Raw genomic sequence first — 22,070 nt, 5'->3', positions numbered from 1 at the left:
GGACCAGACCATGACAGAAACTTGGCTAAAGAATGGCTGCCATTGGGAGCTGAACATACAAGGATATATGGTGTATCAGAAAGATAGGCTAGTAGGCAAAGGAAGTGATGTGGCCCTTTGTACAAGGAACAATATTAAATCATTGGAAAGAGATGACAGGACTGGAAGGTGTATAGTCTCTATGGGTTGAATTAAGAAATGGCAAGGGTAAAAGGATACTAATGACAGTTGTATTAGGACCTACAAACAGCAGCTGTGATGTGGATTGCAAATTTAGCAAGAGATAGAAAAGGTGTGTCAGAAAGGCAATGTCATGATAATCGTCGTGGATTTTAACAAGAAAGTGAATTGGGAAAACAAGGTTAGTACTGGACCTCAAAAGAGAGGATTTGTAGAATGTCTAAAGGGTGGCATTTTCGAACAGCTCGTGGTTAAGCCCACTAGAAGATCGGCTGTTCTGATTTGGGTGTTGTGCAACGATCCAGAGGTTATAAGGGAGCTTAAGGTTCAGGAACCTATAGGGAACAGTGATCGCAATATGACTGACTTCACATTGAAATTTGAGAGGGAAAATAAAATCCAACGTGTTGGTATTTCAGTGCAATAAAGGAAATTTGAATGACTGAAAGGGGAACTGACCAAAGTTGACTGGAAAAGGACATTTGCAGGAAGGACAACAGTGCAACAGTGGCTAGAGTTTCAGTGAAAAAATGAGGGCAGTGCAAGACAGATTTTTTTCCAAATAAGAAGAAATTTTCAAAGGGAAGGAGGACACTAGCGTGGCTGACAAGTGAAGTCAGAGCCGGAGTAACAGTAAAAGCGAGGGCATACAAGGACGCCAGAGCTAGTGGGAAGATAGAGGATTGGGGAGCTTTTGAAGACTTGCAGAAGAAGTCTAGGAAGGTCATTCGGAAGGAAAAGATGAATTATGAGAGGAAGCAGGCGTCTAATGTTGTATCAAGGAAGCTACTAAAAGCTTTTTTAAGTATATAAAGTGTAAAAGAGAGTCAAGGGTAGATATAGGACCAATACAACTGACGCTGGAGATATTGTAATGAGAGATGCAGAGATGGCAGTGGAACTGAAGGAGTAGTTTGCATCAGTCTTCACAGTGGAAGACGTCTGCAGTATATCAGACATTCAAGTGTGGCAGGGAAGTAAAGTTTTTGCAGTGAAATTTACGACTAAGAAGGTGCTCAGGAAGCTTAATGGTCTGAGTGTGGATAAATCTCCTGGACCTGATTGAATGCACCCTTGGGATCTGAAGGAAGTAGCTCATGAATTTGCAGAGGCATTAACGACCATCTTTCAAGTATTGACAGATTCTGGCATTGTGCCAGATGAGTGATAAATTGCAAATGTTATCCGCAATTTAAGAAGGGAGGGAGGCAGAAGAAAGGAAACTATAGCCTGGCATCAGTGTTTGGAACGTTGTTAGAATCGATTGTTAGAGATGAGATTATGGAGTACCTGAGACATATGACAAGATAGGCCAAAGCCAGCATGAATTCCTGAAAGGAAAATCCTGCCTGAGAAACCTACTGCAATTTTTCGAGGAAATTACAGCTGGGTAGACAAAGGAGAGACAGTAGATATAGTGTACTTGAATTTTCAGAGATTCTTTGACAAGGTGCCACACATGAAGCTGCTTAGCAGGATAATAGGCAATGGAATTACAGGGAAGTTAGCATGGGTGGAGCATTGCTAGTTTGCAGAAAACAAAGAGTGGGAACAAAGGGATCCTATTCTATCTGGCTGCCGGTTACCAGTGGAGTTCCACATGGATCAGTGTTGGGACTGTTACTTTTTACGATGTATGTCCATGATTTGGACTATGGTATAAATGGATTTGTGGCTAAATTTGCCGATGATACAAAGATAGGTGGCAGAGCAGGTAGTGTTGAGGAAACAGAGAGCCTACAGAGAGACTTAGATAGTTTAAGGAAATGGGCAGAGAAGTGACAAATGAAATACAAAGTTGGAAAGTGTGTGGTCATGCACTTTGGCGGAAGAAATAAACGGGCAGACTATTACTTAGATGGAGAGCGAATTCAAAATTCAGAGATGCAAATGAACTTGGGAGTGCTTGTGCAGGATACCCTAAAGGTTAACTTCCAGGTTTGGTCGGTGGAGAAGAAGGCAAATGTAATGTTGGTATTCATTTCTAGAGGTATAGAAGATAAGAGCAGGGATGCGATGGTGAGACTCTATAAGACACTCGTAAGATCACACAGACTAGTGTGTGTAGTTTTGGGATCCTTATTTTAGAAATGATATACTGACATTGGAGAAGGTTCAGAGAAAAATCACGAGAATGATTCCAGGAATCCAGGAAAGGGTTACCGTGTGAGGAACGTCTGACAGCTCTTGGGCTGTATTCCCTGGAGTTCAGGAGAATGAGGGGCGATCTCATAGAAATATTTTGAATGTTAAAAGGCCTGAACAGATTAGATATGACAACGTTAATTTCCCATGGTAGGGGATTCTAGGACAAGAGGACATGACTTCAGATCTGAAGGACGTCCATATAGAACAGAGATGCGGAGAAATTACTTTAGTCAGTGGCTGGTAAATCTGTGGAATTTGTTGCCATGAGTGGCTGTGGAGGCCAAGCCTTTGGGTGTATTTACGGCAGAGATAGATAGGCTATTGATTACCCAGCGCATCAAAGTGTATGGGGTGAAGGCAGGGGAGTGTTGATGACTGGAAGAATTGGATCAGCCTATGATTGAATGGCAGAGCAGACACGATGGGCCGAATAGCCTACTTCTGCTCCAATATTTTATGGTCTTATGGTCTAATCCACTGTTTCGACCTGCCAAAGTGCAGCCAATATTTCTGGGTATATGACCCATTCATATGAGAATTTAGCATCATTTTATTTTTCTGAGCTTCTCATAAATGTGTACAGTTTAGTTAGGCTTTGCTCCAGAATTTCCACACAATTAAAATAGTTTATTACATGTTTTATTTTTATTTTTGCTTATATAATCTAACCATTTAATGTGTATATTTTTGTAATTCATGGTTGTTAAAATCTGTTGTTCTGAATTAGGTTCTACTGCTGCCGCAGAGACAACGAATTTCATGACAAAAGCCGGAGCTATTAAACCTGATTCTGATATTGATATGGGAGACCCACCCCCGGTCCCCTCATCCCAGTTACCGCAGATCGTAATGTGAGATGGAAGCCTTTTCTATTTATTTGTATTCCTCAGAAATGACAACAGTTGAGTTTCCTTCTGTGGTTCCAGATCAGAAGCTCAATCTGTCTAATATTTCCACACAAATAAAATGGGGAATTTGTTTATTCTTATCACGTCCTGAGCTACAGTGAAAATCTTGCCTGATGTAATATCCACACAGATCACTACATTACAACAGTACTTTGAGCTGATATACGACAAAACAATAACTGTGACAAAGAATTATGGCTGCAGAGAAAGTGCAATGCAAATGGGCATATGGTGCAGGGTCACGTCGAGTTACATTATGAGGTCGAGTACATTTTATCATTCGTTTGGCTTATAACCGCAGACAGAAAGCAGTCCTTAAGCCTGGTGGTACGCGCTTTAAGCCTTTTTTTTTATCTCTTCCCCGATGGGGGCCGGGTTTGCAGCAAGAATGCCCCAGGTTGTGAGGATCTTTGAGTACATGGCCTGCTCTTCCGAGGCAGGGGAAGTGTAGGAAGAGTCCATGGAGGAGAGGCTTGTTTCTCTGATGTTCTCTGCTCTCCAACGTTCTGTACAGTTCCCTGCAGTCATGGGCAGAACAGTAGACATACGAAGGCGTAAGTATCGACAAGAAGCTCAGAGACCTCGGCCTTCACTCTGCCTTGTGTAGCTGGATCCTAGTCTTCCTGTCAGATCGCCGGCAGGTGGTAAGAGTGGGCTTGCTCACCTCTGTCTCTCTGACCCTCAGCAGACATACTCCTCAGGGTTGTCTCCTTGGCCCGCCTTAACTCTCTGTGCACCCATGACTTGTGTTGCCATCCACAGCTCCAATCTGCTAATTAAATTTGCCGACGACACTGCATTGATCGGCCTAATCTCAAATAATAACGAGGCAGCCTACAGAGAAGTCATCACCCCGACACAGTGGTGTCAAGAAAACAACCTCTATCCTTATTGTGACAAAAACAAAGGAGCTGGTTGTGCATTACAGGAGGAATGGAGACAGAGACAAAATTCAACATTTCCAAGTCTGTTATTGCACATTTTAATATTGATCATGACATAATGTATTTTATATATTGTTAATGACAGAAAACATACTTATAGATTGTTACTGACAGAGAATCATATAATTTGTGTTCCGTGTGTTATCTGAATGTACCTGCCTGTGATGCTGCCACAAGTCAGTGTTCCTCTGTACCTGTACCTTCCCGTACTTGTGCACTTGGCAACAAATTCAACGAGACCTGAGAAATCTCAGTGAGATTTGATTAGTGATGATCATCTTGGCAGATCGGTACGTCGAATGTATGAGACTGTTAAATGCAAAACCCTGAACAGTGTTAATGATCAGAGGGATCTTAGACTCCAAGTTCATCGCCGCCTGAAAGAGACTGCACAGATTGATCGGGTGGTTAAGAAGGCAAATGGCATGGTTGTCTTTATTCGTTGAAGCGTTGAGTTCAAACGTCGGGAAGTTGTGTTGCAGCTGTTCCGAGCCTGCGGTCGTACTGTGACTGTTTCTGTAAGAGCGCCGGCATGAGGAGGCGGGACTATGACGTCATTCACAGGCTGACCACATCTGGAGTGTTTCATACAGTTCTGGTCGCCCCATTCTAGGAAGGATGTCGGGGCTTTGGAGAGGGTGCGGAAGAGGTTTACCAGGATATATTGCCAGGATTAGAGGGCATGAGCTATAACGAGAGGTTGGACAAAATTGCGTTGTTTTCTCCAGAGCGGCGCAGGCAGTGGTGAGACTGGATAGACGTTTATAAGATTACGAGAGGAATAGATAGAGTTGACAGACGACATATATTTTCCTGGGGGTTGAAATGTCTAATACATTTAATGTGAGAGGAGATGTAAGCGGCAAGTTTCTTTCCACAAAATAATGGGTAGCTGGAGCCCCCGCCGGTCACGTGATCCCTTTTGTCCCTCCCATTTAACCGCAGATGGGTAGCATCTGCGCGTCTGTTTCCGAGGCCCCGCCCTCCGGTTGACGCAACAATCATTTAACGCATGCTCACAGTCTCCAGTTCGGCAGTGTTTTCATTTCCGCTCAGTGGATTTTTTGCGGTATCGGGAAAACCTTTTCCTCTCTTCGGTCGGGCAGCCGGCGTCGGGTCACTGCCTGCGGGCCGAAGGTATCACTTTCCCATCGGTGAGTATTGAGACTGATGGCGAGCGGGGAGATCCGATGTTGGCCGTAAGCCCCGAAGTGAGGGTGGTGATGCTGCCTCCATGTTGCGTTGCGGAGTCTGATGTTGGCCACTGAGACTGTTAACTTCCCCCAACTCGCCTCTGTTCCTGAGGCTCCTCGCATTTGTCTTGGAGCTTTATGGTTGTTGTGTCTGTTCTCCCGGATTGGGGTGGGTGAGAAAGGAGAACGTCCCAGGTTGTGGGGATCTTTGATTTCACTGCCTGCTTTAGCAAGGGACTGGGCAGTCTAGGGTGGAGAGTGGTTTCTGTGATGTGCTGATCTGTATCCAAAGGTCTCTGCAGTTTCTCACAGTCACGGGCAGAGCAGTTACCATGCAAAGGCGTGAGGTGTCCGGATGGGAAACTTTCGATGGTGTGTTGATAAAAATTTGGTGAGGATCAAAGTATATCTGGCACAGTTCTTGTTGTTTGTTCTAACTTTGTCATTTTAGAATCCTTTATACAGTAGTATGAACTATTCATTCAGTATCTGTGTATTGCTGGAGGACTATCAGTGATTGTCCTTGATCCCGTCTCCCACCTGGTTTCATCTGCTCATTCCCTGCCCATCTTGTTCAACCTCTGTCCAGTCTCCTAACCCCCACCAGTTATGTACATCAACCATCTGGGTCAACCTCAGTCCACCCTGTTTCCCACCACCTCAATGTTACATATCAGCAATCTTTCTTCTAACCTTTGTCTTCGTTGTGAAGTGTTCTTTTGCACCTTTGGCCTCGCTGAGTTATTTCCAGAATCGTTTTTTGTTAGCTGGAATGCCAGAGGGTCATCAGGTGTCAGTTCTGTTGTGCATTGGTGTGGAAATGCTAGTTCATGAGTTGTGATTGGCTGGCACACTACAACATTTTACTGACAGCAGAGAGTACTGGGAGAGTTGGAGCTTGGGCTATAATTCTGTGATCTGCATTCCAGGCATTTGTACCTGTCGGTGTTACGGTTTTGACTTTGGTTAGTGCTTCTACAGATGAGGCAGATTGTCATCCTTCTGCAGTGAAGCAGAACTTTCGAGCAGCTGGACATTGGTTGTGGGAAAATCCCTGACTGCACCACCCAGTTTGAGATGTGGGGACGATGTGTGAAGGGCTCAGGGTTGGTGACCTTGTGAGGTTGGGTTCTGGTCTATCACAGTTTTAGATCCAGGTAAAGATGGACCTGGGGATCAAGCTGCCCAGGTTTATGAGTTGTTCAGCGAATATTCCTGGTCTGGGATCAAATGTTTGTTTCTGGGGTTCCTTTGGAAGCAATGGCTGTCAATCTGAGGAGAGAATGAGTTCCCATTCCATCCGCACAAGGAGAGGCTGTGGTTAACTGGGCTATTCTGTGTTTGTACCGGTAGAAATAGACCTTGGGGTTCAGTGTTCAAACTGTGTTTGGAAATTCCTCCTCACTGTCACATATCTGTCAGACAGTGGAAGTCAAACAGAAACTCAAATTGCTGGAGATCTGCACTAAAACTAGAAAATTATGAATCCATTCTGACAAAAGATTCTGAACCTATTGAGCGATTCTGGTGATTCCAGTTTCCTTTCATTACATTCACTCTGGAATGGTTTTACTTCCCTGATTGTCTGTTATTCCCAGAAATATGTTCAGTACAGTTGTTGCTAACAGGGTTCATGTGAAGAACCTCAGGAATGATCGGCTTTATGTATGAGGAGCATTTGATGGTTCTGGACCTGTGCTAAATGGAGTTCAGAGGGACAGTGGGGTGGTGGAGTGATGTATGGTTAAGTAAACCTACTGAATGCTGAAAAGCCTGGATACAGTGGACATAAAGAGGATGTTTCCATTAGACGGAGAGTCTGTGATCTGACAGCACAGTCTCAGAATAAAGATGCTTCCCTTTAAAACTGAGATGAGAAAAATTTTTGGCCTAAAGTTGTCTGATCTGTAGAATTTGTTGCCGCAGAGGTTGATTGAGGCTGCCAATTGGGTACATTTATGACAGAGATTAAAATATTAATGATTGCTAAGTAGCTTCAGGGTTACAGGAGGAAGGCAGTAATATGGTGTTGGAATAAATCTCAGCCATGGTTGAGTGGTGGGGCAGACCAGATGGATCAAATCACCTAATTCTGTCCCTACATCTTGTATCGTACCATGACTGAACAATGACTCCTTCCTATCCCATATCAGGTTTTGTGACGTGTGAGGGTCAATTACAGATTTGTTCACTGAGATCATTATATTTGTCTTCAGTCTTTAGATTTCAGTGAGCAGAAATATTTTGATCTCCTTTGTACTGTAAACGTGTTTCATTATCTTTCATGTTAATGTTAGACCTGACGTCAGAGATTTAATTGGAAGAAAAACCCACAACTGGAAGCAAACCACGACTGAAGACGAGGGAACAGCAACAAGTGAACCAACCTGAGGACTGAGAGCATCAACTAGAGAGAACCCATCTGACTTGGAGAATCCAGTGATTCAGTCATGAGAAAGTTTGGTGAGTCTCATTTACTCAAACACTAGTCATTTAGACATTACATACCTGTACAAAGGTAGGTAGGAAATAGTTGGAGTGAGCTGAATGTGACCAGAAATAGTAGTTATGCCTCTGTCAGACCCAGTTGCAATCATTCCAGATCTGCTAGTATGCTGTCAACAGCACAGCTCTTTAAACTCACACACATTCCCTCAGTGTTTGCATATTTGAAGGACTTGCATCTTCTGAGGTAGCTTTTGGTCGATTCTGAGTGTGGAGAGGGAAAGAGGGATATTTATATTTACTATCTTGCAAAAAGAAGTAATTGTTTGAAATTACTTGCTGCAAACTCACTACCCATACCCTGTACATTTTCAACCGGATTATTGGCATTCATGACAAGTAGTAATGTGTGTAATCCTGGGAAACTGCACGAGGCACGGGCCTTGACTCCAATAAACAGCCTCCCATCATCACCATCTGCTTCTTACCATCTAGCTGTTCCCAGACTCTGGGCTCTGTGACAAGCACAATGTTAGCAGCAAGATTAGACAGTAATTAATATAAAGAGACATTTGTTGCTTCCTGAAAGCTGTCTGATGCAATGGACCAGATCCTCCCTTGCTTACAACTTAATCTGCCCTTGGACCCATCCTCCTGGGTCACACTGTGTCCGATAACCCTCATCCCCAACCTCTGTCCACTTCACAACTTTCCCACCATTTACCCCACACCCATATACGCAAACAGATCCACGTCACCAACATCCACTCTCACAGCTTGGGGAACCACAACTAACTGATCCTACATTCCCGCCCAGACTGTCCAGTCATCTGGCTTGGTCCCGGCCCTTTCCCACAGCAAATGACCTTCGATTTACACAAACCTGAGATCAGCCCCTTACCCCTTACCCCCAACCAGGAGAACCGCAGGCAACAGCTGCGGTCGGCACTGTGCTGTGATTTGCAGGAGGACCCAGTGGCCGGAGATCAGAGGGACAATGTAGGGGATTTGGCTGTTCAGTTCTTTCACTGTGACTCTGCATTAACTCCATCCAGCCAAGTCCGGACGAACTTTAACGACCAACAAATATAATTCCTTTCAGCAATCAGCTATCTGAATGATCCAATCACTTTTAGAGGAAGGGGTACCTACACTGTCGGGGTGTTTAAATTGCTGGGAGACAAGGACTGCAGGGACGAGAGGTCTTCTGTTAACTATAGACAGAATATATAACTGATACGAACCTGTCTTTACCCTGCTGGCAGTTCTGGATTATATTAGTAAAACTGTTTTTTCTGAAAATACTAAACAACGAGGCACTGCACTGACTGAACCACCCAGACCAGATCACCCTGGAAAGTCCTCCTCAGAAATATTGGGGTTTTGTGGCCCAGCTCAAGACAAGCACCACACCACCCATTCTACAGATGACATGGCAGAGCAGGGTATCTCGCAGGGACTTTAAATCGCACAACGTTGGATTCATTGATGAAACCCGGTAAGTTTCCTTTGTTCACCACCTGAAATCATTAAAAAATCCATTAAACAGCTTTTGAATACAAACTCCCATCCACATGTGATGTCATTCTGGTATACTGTAGGAGTAAATTTAGGCCATTTGGCCCATTGCACCTGCTCTGCCATTTAATCATGCCTTTTCCAATTTTCCTCAGTCTCAGTCTCCTTCCTTCTCCCCGTAAACCGTCATCAATCAAGAATCTAGCAACCTCTGCCTTTGATATCCATAAATACTTGTCTTCACAGCTGCTCATGGCAAAGGATTCCGCAGGTTCACCACTCTCTGGCTAAAGAAATTTCCCCTCATCTCCTTTCTAAAAGGACGCCCACTATCCCCTTTAATCTGAGGCTGCGTCCTTTGGTCCTGGACTCTCCTAGTACGGGAAATATCCTCTCAACATTCACTCGATCAAGTCCATTCACCATTCGATAGGATTCAGTGAGATCATCCTTCACTCCTCTGAATATAGATCCAGGCCATTCAATTCTGTACTCATTTTTGTAAGCCTCGTTTGAACTCTCTCCAGTGTCAGCACATCCTTTCTGAGGCTCAAAACTGCTGAGAACAATCCAGGAACTTTATAAAGTCTCAACATTACACACTCAGTTTGATATTTCAGTCTTCTTGAACTGAATGTGAACATCATATTTGCCTTCCTCACCACAGACTCAACCCACAAATTAACCTTTAGGGAATCCTGCAAAAGGACTCCCAAGTCCATCTGCACCTCAGATTTTTTTGTACATTTTCTCCATTTACAGAATAGTCAACCCTTTCATTTCTTCTAGTAAAGTGTATAATCATGCACCTCCCAGCACAGTATTCTAACTGTCATTTCCTTGCCCATTTTCCTGATCTTTCTGTAGCCACCCTACTTCCCCAAAACAACCTGCCCTTCCACCAGTCCTTACATCCCTGAAAACTTTGCAACAAAGCCATCAATTTCATCATCCAAGTCAGTGGCATATAACATGAAAAGAATCATTCCCAACGTAGACCTCTGTGGAACTCCAGTAGAAACCGGTAGCCAGCCAGAAAAGGCTGTCTATTCCCACTCGTTTCCTCCTGCCAGTCAGCCACTACCTTTTTGCTGTAATAACTTAGGCTCAGAACTGATTAAGGAACCTCATGTGTTGCACCTTGTCGAAGGTCTGAAAACCAAAGTACACCACATCAACCTTTGTCTACCTTTGTCTCCTTTGTCTACCCTGCTTATTATTTCTCAAAGCATTCCAACAAATTTATCAGGAAAGATTTTCCCTTGAGGAAACAATGCTGACTCCAGCCTATTTTATCTTGTGCCTCCAAGTAACCCGAACTCACATCCTTAACAATCGACTCCAACATCTTCCCAAACACTGTCAGACTAAGTGGCCTATAGTTTCCTTTCTTCTGCCTCTCTCCCTTTTTGAAGAGTGGAGTGACATTTGTAATTTTCCAGTCTTCCAGAACCATTCCTGAATTTAGTGATTCTTGAAGGATCATTACTAATGCCTCCACAATCTCTCTGGCCACCTCTTTCAGAATTGTGGGTGTAAACCATCTGGACTTATCTGTCTACAGATCTTCAGTTTCCAAAGAATCTTCTCTCTTGTTGTGGTCCCTTCTGTACAGGTCCAACCTTCCCTGGAAGAGAGCCATGGAACCAAAAATCTTATCCCCTCCCCGCTCCACATGCCTCATGTCATGCATGGGTTTGCTACACCAGGGTCTGACGTCATGTTTGCAGTTCCTTACGTCTGCGGGTTTGTTTCTCATGGTTGTGCAGTTTAATCTTTCTTCCATTCAGACAAGGGAGTGAGATCCAGATCTGACATGTCCTCTCATTGTGGGTGGGCATTTTTTTTCATGGACTCCATTCCACTGTTACAAATTGCCGAAATGCAGCCAATGTTTCAAGATATATATAACACTATTAATGCAAGAAGGAAGCCCTTTCCATTTTTCTGGGCTTCTCAAACATTTGTACACTTCAGTGAAATCTCCCTCCAGAAGTTCCAGAGGAGAAGCTCAGTATATCTAATATTTCCACATAATAAAGTGGGGAATCATTTATTATTGACACGTACCCAGGTTTAATAAAAATCTTGTCTTGCATACCATCCTCTCAGATCAACATATTACAACAGTAGATTATGGTAAAGCATTAACAGAGTGTAACAAAGCATTATGGTTACAGAGAAAATCCACTGCAGGTAGACATATGGTGCAAGGTTACATCGAGTTACATTATTGTTACGTACCCGTGACACGTGACAGTGGTGTACTTGTCACGTGACAGGTGTTGAAGCTATACTGGACTTGAGGTAATGGTCTTGTGATGGTGGAGTGACGTCATTTTCCCGCCAGTAGAGGTCATGTAACAGGTTTTACTGTGAGGAGGGGCAGTTCATGGCTGGATTTGCCATGTTGACTTCATGCCACTGTGTGATTTAATGTTATGACACAGTTTAGTTGAAAAATGAAGTTTTATCTAATGCCTAAAGTTTAAAAGGTCATTGCCAGCAGTTTCTTTATAATACTGCTAGTTGAGAATCAGTGGAGAGTGAAGATCGGAGTTCGGGAGTTAAAAGATCGAGGGAAATCAATTTTGACGGTGAAACAGGTTCAACCTTGTTTGATCCTCATTCGGAAGGAATTCGTTGACTGTCCCCGTGTTAATCCCTGTGAATAGCAGAAAGGATTGGGAACAGTTTTGTAAAGGAAAGGTCAGTGCCTTTAAGCCGTTTCATTGGTCCATCTCCGTAAATTCTTCGTGGGAATAGTTCGATTTGGGAACCGAAGCAACACGACGTGAAAGAGAATTTAAATCGTCTTAAAAAGTCTCTCCCTTAAATGGGCTGTAAGCATTTTGAACTTTTGCAATACTACTTTGAAGAACTGTTTTTGCAACATCGCTTTAAGAATTGTTTAAGCTTCATTGCTTTAAGAACTGTTTAAGCTGCCGCACAGCAGCTGATTTCTGGTTACGTGAGTGGTTTGTTTACTTTTGGGGGTTTGTTTTTCAGTGTTTAATAAATGTTCTATTTGTTATAAAAACCCCTGCCTCACTCATATATTTATTGTTGCTGAATCCGTAACATTATGAAGTCAAGCGTCCATCTTAAAATGCTGAGGAATATTCAGTTTGTTTATAGCAGCAGAATGGATAATATCCCAAGGCCTGGGAAGCTTTAATTATGTCGCCTGATTTACTGAGGCAGCAGGAAGTATAGAGTGATTCCATGGAGGGGAGGCTCATTTCTGTGATGTACTGAGCTGTGTCCAACAATCTCTGCTATTTCTTGAAGTCAAAAGAAGAGAGTAGCCATACAAAGGTGTGAAGTATCTGGAAGGGATACTTTTTAATGGTGTAAACTTAAATTCGCCGGACAAATAACCACACCACAAACAGTTCTTTACTTTCCTTTTAACCAGTTTATTTGTTTGAACTCAACTGGTGAGAAGCTCGGAGCCAAGCATCAGAGAGACAGAATTCCTCTCCCTCTGGTGGCTCATGACAAACCTCTGTCTAACATGCAAAAATGTTACTATTGTAGAACTAGCGACACAAAGATCACTTCAGTTCAAATGGTCTTCCCACCAAGTCTGTTGGAGCAAAACTTAATTTCTCAGATAAGAGAGTCCACTAAGTCAGGGTTTTAATTACAAATTAATGTTCTGTCTAATCCTGATCAGTTATTCTCTTTCATTAGTCAAAGGAGGGAACTTAGTTCTCATGAGAACTTAACTGTACATAACATTCCCAAGAGACATCTGTGAGTCATTAATCTAAACAAGCAGCAAGCAGATTCCTCAGTGAAGGACAAAACAGAAATCTGCACACTATCTGGAACAGAGTGCACATAAGTTTGCACTTAGTTTTAACCCATTATTTACAAGAGTCCAAGAATCATTTCTTACATCCCCCAATACCCTTAAAACTTGTGGTACCAGATAGTTGCTTTTCTGACTGGAAGCCAATGACTAGTGGTGCACCATAGGGATCAGTGCTGGATCTGTTGTTGTTTACCATCTATATCAGTAATCTGGATGATAGTGTGGTTAACTGGATCAGCAAATTTGTGGCTGACACCAAGACTGGTGATGTAGTGGACAGTGAGGAAGACTATCATGGCTTGCAGTGTGATCTGGACCAGCTGGAAAAAATGGGTTGAGAAATGGGAAATGCAGTTTAATGCAGATAAGTGTGAGGTATTGTCCTTTGGTAGGAGGTAGGTCCTACACAGTAACTGGTAGGGAACTGAGGAGTGTTGTAGAAGAAAGAGATATGTGAATACAGGTCTATATTTCACTGAAAGTGGTGTCACAGTTCAGTAGGGACGGAAAGAAAGATTTTGGCACATTGCTCTTCATAAACCAAAGTACTGAGTACAGGAGATGGATGTTATGTTGACTTTGTACAAGACATTGGTGAGGCCTAATTTGGAGTATTGTGTGCAGTTTTGGTCACCAACCTACAGGAAAGTTGTAAAAGAGGTTGAAAGAGTTCAGAGAAAATTCACAAGGTTGTTGCCAGGTCTGGAGGTCTTGGGTTATAAGCAGACATTGAACAGGTCTGGGCTTTATTCCTTGGAATGTAGAAGATTAATGGGAGATTTGATGGAGGTATACCAAAATTATGAGGGTTATAGATGGGGTAAATGCAAGCTGGGTTTTTCCACTGAGATTGGGTGGAACTACAACTAGAGGCCATGGATTAAGTGTGAAAGGTGAAACATTAAGGGGAACATGAGGGGAAACTTCTGCACAGAGACGGTCAACCAGGTGTGGAATGAGCAGACAGCCCAATGGCAGGGGTACGGTAGTAGACAGTTTAAATAGTTCAACACAAACTAGATGGGCCAAAGGGCCAGTTTCTATGTTGTACTTTTCTTTGACTCTGCGACAAGAACATGAAATAATACTAATATTCATGTAATTCCTTTTTACAGCTGTGCAGACCAACCATGCATCTGGGCAGGATATGTTTACATGGCTTTAAAACTGTGGTACTTTACATTGACAGAAGATAAAAGAATATCTTTTCTGCGCGTTAACAAAGGCTATTTGTGTGAGAGTGTTTCAGTTACTGTGGGGCCAGGCACCCATGCAGCTCAGTGGGAACAGGGAATAATATCAATGGAGAGAGTCAAGCTGAGCCAGATCACAGGTTGGCAATGGCAGAAATGCCCATTTTATGGAGACAGGAAGAGCATCAGAGATTCTGATGGTCATTCCAGATACCAGCACTGTGCCCAGTTAGATGATTTCTCTCTCCAACTTGTGTTGAACCTCACTGTAACAGTGTGATGTCAGTTCACACCTTGACAACTCAAGTGATCTCATCTGAAATGTTGTCTTTCACTCATTGATGGATTTTTATAATTTTTTTTCAGGTTAAAAACAACAAGGAATCTATCTATGGGAATCTCGAACACAGCACACCAGTTTTGCTGTCTCTGTCCACGTATATTAAAATTGGAGCAAGGGATTCACTCAATCATCCTTCCTACTCAGACTGTGGGGAAGGATTCACTCGATTATCTGAATGACTGGCATGCCTGTCAGTAACACAGGAGAGAGGCCATTCACCTTTTTGGACTGTGGGAATTCATCTCATGAAGATTCATCAATTGGCCAGAGGTTGGTCATGTGCTGAACTTGGGGGGAAGGGTTTACTCGGTCATCTGACCTAATGGCTCACCAGAGAGTTCATATTGGAGAGAGGCCATTCACTTGCTCGGACTGTGGGAAGGGATTCACTTTATCATCTCACCTACTGAGGCACCAGTCAGTTCACACCGGGGAGAGGCCATTCACCTGCTCAGACTGTGGGAAAGGATTCACTCAGTCATCTAAACTGAAGGTACATCAGCGAGTTCACACCGGGGAGAGACCGTTCACCTGCTCAGACTGTGGGAAAGGATTCACTCGGTCATCTACGCTGAAGGTACATCAGCGAGTTCACACTGGGGAGAGGCCATTCACTTGCTCAGACTGTGGGAAGGGATTCACTCAGTCATCCGACCTACTGGTACACAAGTCAGTTCACACCGGGGAGAGGCCATTCACCTGCTCAGACTGTGGGAAGGGATTCACTTCGTCATATAACCTACTGAGACACAAGTCAGTTCACACCGGGGAAAGGCCGTTCACCTGCTCAGACTGTGGGAAGGGATTCACTTCATCATATAACCTATTGAGACACGAGTCAGTTCACACTGGAGAAAGGCCATTCACCTGCTCAGACTGTGGGAAGGGATTCATTTGCTCATCTCACCTACTGACACACCAGTCAGTTCACACCAGGGAGTGGCCATTCACCTGCTCAGTCTGTGGGAAGGGATTCGCTTTGTCATCTCAACTGAAGGTACATCAGCGAGTTCACACAGGGGAGAGGCCATTCATCTGCTCAGTCTGTGGGAAGGGATTCATTAAGTCATCTAATCTGAAGGTACATCAGCGAGTTCACACTCGGGAGAGGCCGTTCACTTGCTCAGACTGTGGGAAAGGATTCACTCAATCATCTAACCTAATGTAACTCGCTTTGACTAGCAGCTTAATATAGAGGGTGATAGCCCCCCAGCTTGGCCAAACTTAAGAAATTTCATATGGGTGGATGCTGCGCGATGTGTCCACTGTTATAAATCAGTACCCCAAAAGAGCAAACAGTACACAATATGTGGTTAAACAATTGAATTTATAATTCTACCTTTCACTGTAGGGTTAATGAAGTAAACATAAAAAAATGCCAATTCTCTCAGTCTGTGTCTTCTCATTTCTTCCCAGCAAAAGAGCACAAAAATCTCTCTTGCAGACTCACAAGTAAGAAATTTCTCTCATTGTGTAGCCCCGCACTCCAAGACCCTGTTACCTCTAATTGTAATCTAAATTGCTACTACAGAGAAACCATTACCTCAGCAGTGAAACATTGTAGAGAGGCCATTACATTAGCAGTGAAACCTTACAGCATGTTACACTTGTGACAAACTACCTGGTTCACAATGGGGAGAAAGTTTTAATAAGCTGCATGCTGGATATTTGTCCATCACCATTGCTGAATGCAATTTCGAGAGTGACTGTCGGTGCTGAACTCTGCAATTATTGCTGCTGCTCACCACACCCAGTTCTGCACCCTGGTCACTGGCCATGGGGCGAGTTTCTTCTGCTGCACATTCACCTTTAATGGGACTGGAGTTTAATATTCTGGATCTGAGACAAATAAATCAGTTCTAATTTAAACCCTGTCTCTAGTATTTAGTGAATTTATAACACACCTAGTGTACACTGGAGTGTCAACTCAGGCAGGCTGGACACTGCCAGTGATTCTGTTCCACAACAGTCCTTTTAAATCCTCCCCTGTTGTACTCCTCTCTCTCTCTCCCTGTGGTGATGGGTTCCAAACAGTCTCCACTCTGTGGGTGAAGAGGTTTCCCTTGAATTTTCTGCAGACTGAAGAGGAAGAAGGAAGCATATGTTAGGTATAAGAAGCAGGAAGCAGGAGGGGCTCATGAGAAATATAGGGTAGCCAGGAAGGAGCTTAAGAAAGGACTTAGGAGAGCTTGAAGGGGGCATGAGCAGGCCTTGGCATGTAGGATTAAGGAGAACCCCAAGGTGTTGTAAGCGTGTGTGAAGAACAGAAGCATGACAAGCATGAAGGTGGGGCCGCTAAAGGATAAAGAAGGCAACATGTACCAGGAGGTTGGGGAGGTCCTAAATGAACACTGCTTCAGCATTCACAAGTGAAAAGGACCTTGACCAGCGTGAGGTTGAAATAGAACAGGCCTGTGTGCTGGAGAATGTGGAGATTTAAGGCAGAAGAAGTGTTGGATCTTTTTAAAAACATCAAGATTGATAAGTCCCCAGGGCCGGATGTGATATGCCCCAGGTTGCTGTGGGAAGTGAGAGAAGAGATCGCTGGAGCAGTAGCTATGATCTTTGAATCCTCTTTGGCTGCAGGGGAGGTGCTGGAGGATTGGAGAATGGCAAATGTAGTTCCCTTGTTTTAAAAAGTTAATAGGGAGAATCCCGGGAACTACAGACCAGTAGAGTCTTACATCGGTGGTTTGCAAACTATTGGAAAGGATTATAAGGATAGGATCTACGAACATTTGGAGAAGGAACAGTCTACTCAAGGATAGTCAACATTGCTTTGTGAAGGGAAGGTCATGCCTCTTGAGCCTAATTGAGTTGTTTGAGAAGTAACAAAAGAAATTTATGAGGGTAGGGTGGTAGATGTGGTCTACATAGATTTTAGCAATGCATTTGACAAGGTCCCCCACGAGAGACTCATCCAGAAAGTCATGAGGCATGGGATCAGTGGAACCTTGGCTGTTTGGATAAAAAATTGGCTTACAGGAAGAAAGCAGAGGGTAGTAGTGGAAGGAAAGTACTCTGGCTAGAGGTTGGTGACTAGTGGAGTGCCGCAGGGATCTGTCTTGGGACCCCTGCTCTTTGTGATTTTTATAAATGACCTGGATAAAGAGGCGGAAGGATGGGTGAGTAAGTTTGCGGATGACACGAAGGTTGGAGGAGTTGTGGATAGAGGTGTAGGTTGTCGAAGGTTACAAGAGGATATAGACAGTATGCAGAGTCAGGCAGAAAAGTGGCAGATGGAGTTCAATCCGGACAAGGATGAGGTGATGCATTTTGGAAGGACAAACCAGAATGCTGAGTACAGGGTTAATCTTTACTTAAGAGTGTGGATGAACAGAGGGACCTTGTGGTTCAAATCCATACATCCCTCAAGGTTGCTGCACAGGTTGATAGGATAGTTAAGAAGGCCTATGGGATGCTAGGCAACTCTACAAATCTCTGGTGAGACCACACTTAGAGTAGTGTGTTCAGTTCTGGTCACCTCATTATAGGAAGGATGTGGAAGCTATGGAGAGGGTACAGAGGAGATTTACCACAATGTTTCCTGGATTGGAAAACAAGTCTTATGAGGCAAGGTTAGCAGAGCTGGGACTTTTCTCATTGGAGCGTAGAAGGATGAGAGAGGACTTGACAGAGGTCTACAAGATTATGAGAGGCATAGATAGGGTGGATAGTCAGTACCTGTTTACCAGGGCATGAATAGAAAACACCAGAGGGCATATGTATGAAGTTAAGGGTGGGAAGTTTAGAGGAAACATCAGGGGTAATATTTTTACACAGAGGGTTGTGGGTGCCTGGAATGACTTGCAGGATGGTGGTGGAATCTAAAACATCAGGGTATTTAAGAGTCTCTTGGACAGGCACACGGATGAAAAAAATAGCGGGTTACAGGGTAGTATGGGTTTAGTAGTTTGGGTCGGCACAAAATTGAGGGCTGAAAGGCCTGTACTGTGCTGTAGTTTTCTAGTGTTTAGTGAAGAAGTCAAGCTGACTGAAGTTCTGTCTGAAATGTTCTTCACCCCTCTAATCTGTGGGCTGAGGAAGAATGACATTGGTATTTTTACCTCCTTAATCACGACTCATTTCCACATTATGGGCCATTTTCCCGGATTCTAAAGGGTTGTTGAAACACCACTGTCCTCTAAAGACTGAAAGCAGAATGGGAAACCATCGTTGGATGTTTAACGAAGCAGGTTCAGAAAACAGAGGCGGGTCCGCACAGGGCAGAGTCTGCGGCTCTGGACGATGGTCGGGGTAAGAACATATGATGAGGAGAAGGGAATCAGCAGTGGGGCATGGCAATGAATGACAGAGTAGCAACACTTGGAAGCTGATTGACAGAGAAAATATTTTGATTGTCTGACTGATGACACAAACAATACCTGTGGTGAGGTGCTCCACTGGTTGAGGAACGTGTGTGTCGGGAATGCTTTTATCTATTGAGGGAGTTGTTCCTGCTTGTTAATCCTGTAATATTGTATCCAGATGGTTATTATGGATTGTCCTATCTGAAATAATGTATTGATTCTCATATAATTTGTAAGATTTTGACTCTAAAACTGGATCATGCTTGAATTTATGGTGCCTTTATGAAGTGATGGAGGGCATTCCTGCATTTGTATTTTAAAGCAAGATTTTGGTGAATGATATTTGCCACTTGATTGTACCTTGGTAAATAATCACATTGAGTTAAACTGCTGCAGGATCCTGATATGTGTTGGATTGTGTCTGGTTTCTCTTGGCATTTTCTGCATTTATTGCCTTGTTTGTTTGTATTTCATGTATTTTTGATTTGTTTTTCCTTTTGTTAACCACCTTGTCCTGTATTTCTGCAAGGAACCCCTCTGTTTCTGTGAAGAGGCCTCCAACTCTTAATCAGGTGCTCGATGCTCCGTTGTCACCATCTCATCTGCTCAGATCATTGGGATGTCTCCCATGGAGGGTCATACTCATTCCACTGATTAATGTTTTCTTCCATATTGATGATTCATTTTTCAGAGTTGGCCGTTCATTTGTTTTCCAGTCTGTATTTCTTATCACGATTGCATATACACACATGCAGTGCTGAATCCTGTTTATTTTTCATGAAAATATATACTTATAAGTTTTATCTGACTGTTGTGTGATTTTTTTTCATGTGTGTTAATTCTCTTTCTCCTTCTATTCAAGGTAGTGTTAATCTAAGTGGGTTTGAGTGTAAATAGTCTTTTCTAAAGTTGTCATTTCAGTTCTTATTTATCTTTGTAAATTTTACTGATTGAAATGGGAGCAACAAATTTTTATAAAAAAAAGTAAATGTTGGTATTGATAAAGTGTTTATTGCCTATGTATTATTGTTAACTATTTATTTATTGCCTGTGTTTTTGTTAACTGTTGAGCTCTGTTTGGCAGGTTTTTTAAGCATTGAACTATATTTTGTCAAAGGTTTTCCCGATTTCGCACTACTTTCTATTTGCTTTGCTTGTTGATATTCCAGATACGTGGGTATCAGGAGTCCCGATGAAGGGCCCAAAATGTTGATTCACATCCACAGACACTGCCTGACATACTGAGCTCCTCCAGCACTTTGTGTGTAGTTCTGTAGATTTCTAGCATCTGCAGGTCCTCTTGTTTCTCAGATACTTCTACATTTCTTCAATGAACAAGCTGGTAGTGGGGTTGTGTGGCTCTGTTGGTAATATATTAAATAAAATCATTAGAAAGAGGTGACATAGGGTTGGAAGGTGTAGAATCTGTGGGTAGAATTAAGGAATAGCAAATGTTTAAAAAAAATCCCTAATGAGAATTGTATAAAGACCTCCAAACAGTAAGTATATGTCAAAAATTGCAATGGGAGATAAAAATGCGTGCCAGAAGGGCAATGTTATAATAGTCATGGGGGATTGTCATGCAGGTGATTAGGAACATTAGGATGTTGTTTGTCTCAAGAGGAGGAATTTCTAGAATGCCAACAAGATGCTTTTTCAGAGCAGCCCATGGTTGAGCCCACTTGTGGATCAGCTATTCTGGATTGGGTGTTGTAATGAACTGGAATTAATTAGGTCATTTAAGTTCAAAGAAATCTTAGAGACAAGTGATTTTAATATGATCAAATTCACCCTGAGAAGGAGAAGCTATAGTCAGATGGGGAATAAAGAGAATTGGAGAGGTATGAGAGAAAAATTGGTCAAAATTGATTTGAAAGGAACACGGGCAGGGATGAAAACAGAGCAGCAATGGCTGGAATTTCTGGAAGCAATTCGGAAGGCACGAGATATATATGAAGAGGAAGTAGTATTCTAACGGTAAGGTGACAAAACCGTGGCTGATAAGAGAAACCAAAGACAGCTTAAAAACCAAAGAGAGGGCATAGAGCAAAAATTACTAGGAAGTAAGAGGATTGGGAAGCTTTTAAAAACCAACAGGGTGCAACTAAAATAATTAAGGAAAAGATGGAATATACAGAGGTGAGTTATCTGTGTAGGTACCACCTGGCTAGATTTTTCATATACATAAGCTGAGGTCTTCCTCTCGGTTTTCACCCCTCGATCTTTCCAGAGAGTATGAGTTTTACTAGTTTATCTTTCTGCATAATGTGTCCTCAGAAATGAGTTGTCTTTCTCTTATTGTTTGTATGAGTGATCTAACTGCTTGGGCTCTCCTGTAGAACCATAATTCAGCTGCCTGTAGTCTCTTCCATTGCTAGGGAAATGGTCCAGCATTCACTTCCATAAGTCAGGATAGAATAAATGTAGCACTGCAGAATTCTGTTTTTAGTGTACATGCTCATCTTTCTGTCTGTTAATATGGTCACTATTTTCAGAAAAACTTCTTTCACCATTGCTACTCTGTACTTGATACCTGCCATCACTTGTTATTTGGCTGCCAAGACATCTGAATTTGTTGATTTGTTTGATATTTGTATTTCCCATCTTGATCACACATTGTGGGATTTTTGTCTTTCTGGAGATGACCATGCTTTCCGTCTTCTTGGTGTTGATTGAGAGGCCTCTGTGATTACTTTCTGCTGCCACTATAGTGAGTAGCTCTTGAAGTTTTGTTTCTGAGTCAGCTATTAGTACAATGTCATCAGCATTTCTGATGTTATTTATATTATGACCTCCAGTTGTGAGTCCTTTGATGTCTTTGATTCTTCTCAAGATATTTTCACTATACAGGTTGAATGTCAGTTGAAAAGTCACAACCTTGCCTCTCATGGTATTCACATACACACTGTCTTCTCCTTCTATTCTGATGGATGCTGTCTGGTCCCAGTATACGTTTCTTAAGAAACGTATATCTTTCCCATCTATGTCAAGATCTTGAAGCATTTCCAGGAGATCTTGGATTCTGACAGTATCAGAAGCTTTTGTATAGTCAATGAAACATAGTTGTC

The 22,070-nt window shown here is 42.8% G+C and overlaps 1 protein-coding gene across 6 annotated transcripts; it reads left to right on the top strand.

Moving 5' to 3' along the window:
• The first annotated feature begins 4,748 nt into the window (after nt 1-4,748).
• LOC140714128 (uncharacterized) lies at nt 4,749-19,803 on the top strand. Of its 6 annotated transcripts, none has more exons than XM_073024948.1 (4): nt 4,749-4,924; nt 5,676-5,764; nt 7,671-7,836; nt 14,716-19,803. In XM_073024948.1, exon 4 carries the CDS (start codon nt 15,015-15,017, stop codon nt 15,858-15,860), a length of 846 nt encoding a protein of 281 aa, XP_072881049.1. In that variant the 5' UTR covers nt 4,749-4,924; nt 5,676-5,764; nt 7,671-7,836; nt 14,716-15,014; the 3' UTR covers nt 15,861-19,803. The 6 variants fall into 6 exon arrangements, with proteins under 6 accessions (XP_072881049.1, XP_072881059.1, XP_072881075.1 ...); XM_073024958.1 differs by having other exon boundaries at nt 5,666-5,764; XM_073024967.1 differs by lacking the exons at nt 4,749-4,924; nt 5,676-5,764 and adding exons at nt 4,940-5,334; nt 8,921-9,316.
• The last annotated feature ends 2,267 nt before the right edge of the window (nt 19,804-22,070 follow it).

This window comes from Hemitrygon akajei, chromosome 2, assembly GCF_048418815.1.
Source record: "Hemitrygon akajei chromosome 2, sHemAka1.3, whole genome shotgun sequence".
Taxonomy (NCBI): Eukaryota; Metazoa; Chordata; class Chondrichthyes; order Myliobatiformes; family Dasyatidae; genus Hemitrygon; species Hemitrygon akajei.
The sequence above is the reverse complement of the archived record's forward strand: the minus strand, read 5'-3'. Positions and strand labels throughout refer to the sequence as shown.

Bases quoted from the DNA above. Each gene is read 5' to 3' on its own strand.
- LOC140714128 (XM_073024974.1), top strand. From the start codon at position 15,015: ATGGCTCACCAGAGAGTTCATATTGGAGAGAGGCCATTCACTTGCTCG.